Genomic DNA, 3,550 nt, shown 5'->3' with positions numbered 1-3,550 from the left:
TATATTCAATGGTTACCTTTGGTTCAGAGTTTCCGATCAGAAGTTTTTGTCATTTCTCGGAATCTCGGAATCTCTGAATGTAAAATTCGAATCGAAGAATTTGGTTTTCATTTAAGTAATTTAGTCCTTGTGTAGTAGTGTTATTATTATTAACTACTGCTTAAATGTTCCGAATAAGTTACACGTGTTTTAAATTTTTTATATAACATTCTAAATATTGAGAGAAAGTAGCATTTCTTTCTTTCTCTCTCGAAATTTAATTTATAAATAATCTTTAATTTGAATTTTTTTGTTCTTTCACTTTTTTTTTAACAAAATAATATATATATAATTCATTATATAAATAATTATTATATGCTTGTTTTTAGTCTTTTTTCCTTGTTTTGGTGACTTTTCATAGGGATTTTTTATCATATTTCTCATTCACATAGCTCTCAAATTCGATGATCTACATACTGTATTCTAATATACTCAATATGCTCGCACACACAAGGAGACTATGCACAAAACACAAGTTCATTCATTTAGCAAATCTTAATATCCTTACGAACATTCATTTGACTATGTTCACTACGTTGCGTAATGGGCAGACTTAACGCACATATTTTGGATACCATCAGATATCATTATGCATATATGTGTGTGAGTGTGCATGATGTACGTTTGCATGTATATATCTATATTTACGCATACAAAGACACATACAAAGACACATACACACACACAAACATGTATGTATATATGTATGTTTGTGTGGTCGTATGTTCGTGTGTTCATAACTTGAGTATTTAAAGAAAATATCCACCTGGGTTGAAATAAGTGTTTTGTTTTTGTTTTTTGTTTCTTGTTACGTATTTTTTGGGGGTTTTTTGTTATTAAATTACTTTTTCTTTTCTTTTCAATTTTTATAGAAGAATATAGATACGATATTGTAACCCATCCCTCTGTCTGTTTTACCCACTAAAAACAAAAATAAATATTTTGGCCAATTAAAATATCACAGGTTTTGTGCTTCTTAACTTTCATTCATTCATTTAAGTTACTGGTTTTCTGGATGGCGTGGAATGAATTTTATTAGAAGTGGTCTGTCTGGTGTCATAACTGTATTAAGTACTGGCTGAACATCTTCGTGGTTGTATTCCAATCGGAAATTCTGAATAATCTAGTCAAAAAAAAAAAAAGGAAAAGAATGAAATATATAACATGCCATTTTAATATATTTTGGGGGTTTTCTTCATTTCTTGGAAACTAGCTTGGGTAATCAAGAACGATTGAGGGGGGAAATAATAATAATAATAATAATAATAATGGTTTCAAATTTTGTCACAAGGGCAGCAATTTTTAGGAAGGTGTTAAACCGATTACATCGACCCCAGTGCTTAACTAGTACTTATTTGATCGATACGAAAAAATGAACAGCAAAGTCGACCTCAGTAGAATTTGAACTCAGATCATAAAGACGGACGAAATATCACTAAGCAATTTGCCTGGCTTGCTAACGATTCTGCCAAGTCGCCACCTTGATCTTAACTGATTGGAAATGTTATCATGTACATTGTTTTGCCTTGGTATAGAAGCTGGGCTACAGCAAATATTCTGCTCAATACCACAGATTTGCTTGTCAGTTGTTTGACCTTAACCAGTTGAGCATCTCCCTTAGTGGCTGATGATATGTGCATCTCTGATCACGAGCAGAAATAGTGGGGAAGCATCATAGCCATGTGTTGAGAGGAATCCTTTGGGGTTTGGATAATTCACCTTTGGAAACATGAGTGTTTGTTTCAACATCCTTAAACAAACCTTATTCAGGGACGTTTTGAGCAGGATGGGTTATTCGACCTCAAGAAAATTCTAACTCGGCTCCACCTGCGAGGTCATGTGCTGTTTATCTTGATATGAGATCAAGATGTCGCGCACATATGGTTGCGACTCATGTGCCTGGTGTACCCTTATCAGACGGGTAGTCATGATGGGTATAGTGGGCTTCGTATATTTTACCTCAGTATCACTTTGATGGCATGCACTGCTCTCTCAATCAATCAATAATAATAATAATAATAATCCTTTCTGCTATAGGCACAAAGCCTGGAATTTATGAGAAGTGGGATAGTTGATTATATCGACCCCAGTACTTGAGTGGTTCTTATTTTATCGACCCTGAAACGATAAAAGGTAAAGTCGACTTCGGCGGTATTTGAACTTAGAACGTAAGGACGCACGAAATGCTTCGAAGTATTTTGCCCGGCGTGCTAACGGTTCTGCCAGCTTGCCACCCTAATGAAGAGGGGGAATTTAGCGATAATATTTCAATTAATTTTCTTAAACTCATATATTTCTGCATTATATTGGAGATAATGCACATGAGTGATTAGTTACAGAAGTTTTGGTTCACGGCAGTAAACACCCCGCTGTTAGCAACAGTAGCAACAGGTTAGCATTGGGAAATTGACAGGTAATTCATCATACAGGGTGTCCACAAAGTCTGGGTACATGGAGTAAATAAAATCATAACATAAACAATTGAATATAAGAAATAATAATTTCTTAAAGTATGTGTTAATCCCCATGTGGGTACATGGAATAAATAAAATCATAACATAATTAAATATAAGAAATAATAATTTCTTAAAGTATGTGTTATTCCCCATGTACCTAGACTTTGTGGACACCCTGTATATTATTTTTTTATAAGTATTTCGAGTATATAACGAGTATATAATCTGATAGAATTAATTTGATTATTCAAAATATTTACCTTCGTCAAGAGAATAAAGATTTCTTGCTCAGCTATTCTTCGACCTGCAAAATTAAATAAACATACTTTTGAGAAGAATTATATTTCATAATTAAAAACCATAGGCACAAATATGAAAATATATAAGGTATTTTGGAAAGCCGATATATTTTATCAAATAATATTCAGAGTGACCATTAAGTTTGGACCAGTGGTTCTCAACCGGGACCCATGTAGGGTTTTTGGGGGTCCATGCAAGCAAAATAGTAAAATCGGGATCCAGAGTAGTATTTTAAGGATCCATGAAAAAGTTCTGCCTTAGATATTATTTATTGGTAGAAACAGCTAGGTTTGTTTCTCTAAAGTTTTACATGGTTTTATATGTTTCCGGACATTGCAACGTGTTCTCTCAGAGAGTTCTATTGCAAACCTATACAGGAAGGTGCAAGTATGTTTCCCAATCACATAGTTCTGGGTTCAGTCTAACTGCGTGGTACCTTGGGGAAGTGTCTTCTACCATAGATTCGACGTATATAAATGTGTGTGTGTATGTCTGTCTGTGTGTGTGTCTGTCTGTCTGTGTGTGTGTCTTTGTGTCTGTATTTGTCTCCCATTACAGCTTGACGACCGGTGTTGGTGTGTTTACATCCCCGTAACTTAGTGAATCGGCGAAAGAGATTGACAGAATAAGTACCAGGCTTAACAAAATAAATAAGTCCTGGTATCAATTCATTTGACTAAAAATTCTTCTAGGCGGTGCCCCAGCGAATTTTGGCACAAGGCCAGCATATGTATAAAATCATAATTATATATATA

General features: G+C 34.3%; 1 protein-coding gene across 1 annotated transcript in view; it reads right to left on the bottom strand.

The window, feature by feature from the left end:
- Positions 1 to 913: 913 nt before the first annotated feature.
- The window catches only part of LOC106867494 (cytochrome P450 10), a 29,237-nt gene continuing 26,600 nt past the window's right edge, over positions 914 to 3,550 (bottom strand). Inside the window, exons 11-12 of the mRNA XM_052969902.1 lie at positions 2,756 to 2,799; positions 914 to 1,162 (exon numbers count right to left, since the gene is read on the bottom strand). Coding sequence (XP_052825862.1) covers positions 1,040 to 1,162; positions 2,756 to 2,799 — 167 coding nt within the window. The 3' untranslated portion in view covers positions 914 to 1,039. The remainder of the gene's footprint in view (positions 1,163 to 2,755; positions 2,800 to 3,550) is intronic.

This window comes from Octopus bimaculoides, chromosome 8 (genome assembly GCF_001194135.2).
Source record: "Octopus bimaculoides isolate UCB-OBI-ISO-001 chromosome 8, ASM119413v2, whole genome shotgun sequence".
In the NCBI taxonomy this organism is placed as follows: domain Eukaryota; kingdom Metazoa; phylum Mollusca; class Cephalopoda; order Octopoda; family Octopodidae; genus Octopus; species Octopus bimaculoides.
This window is presented reverse-complemented; position numbering and strand designations above follow the sequence as displayed.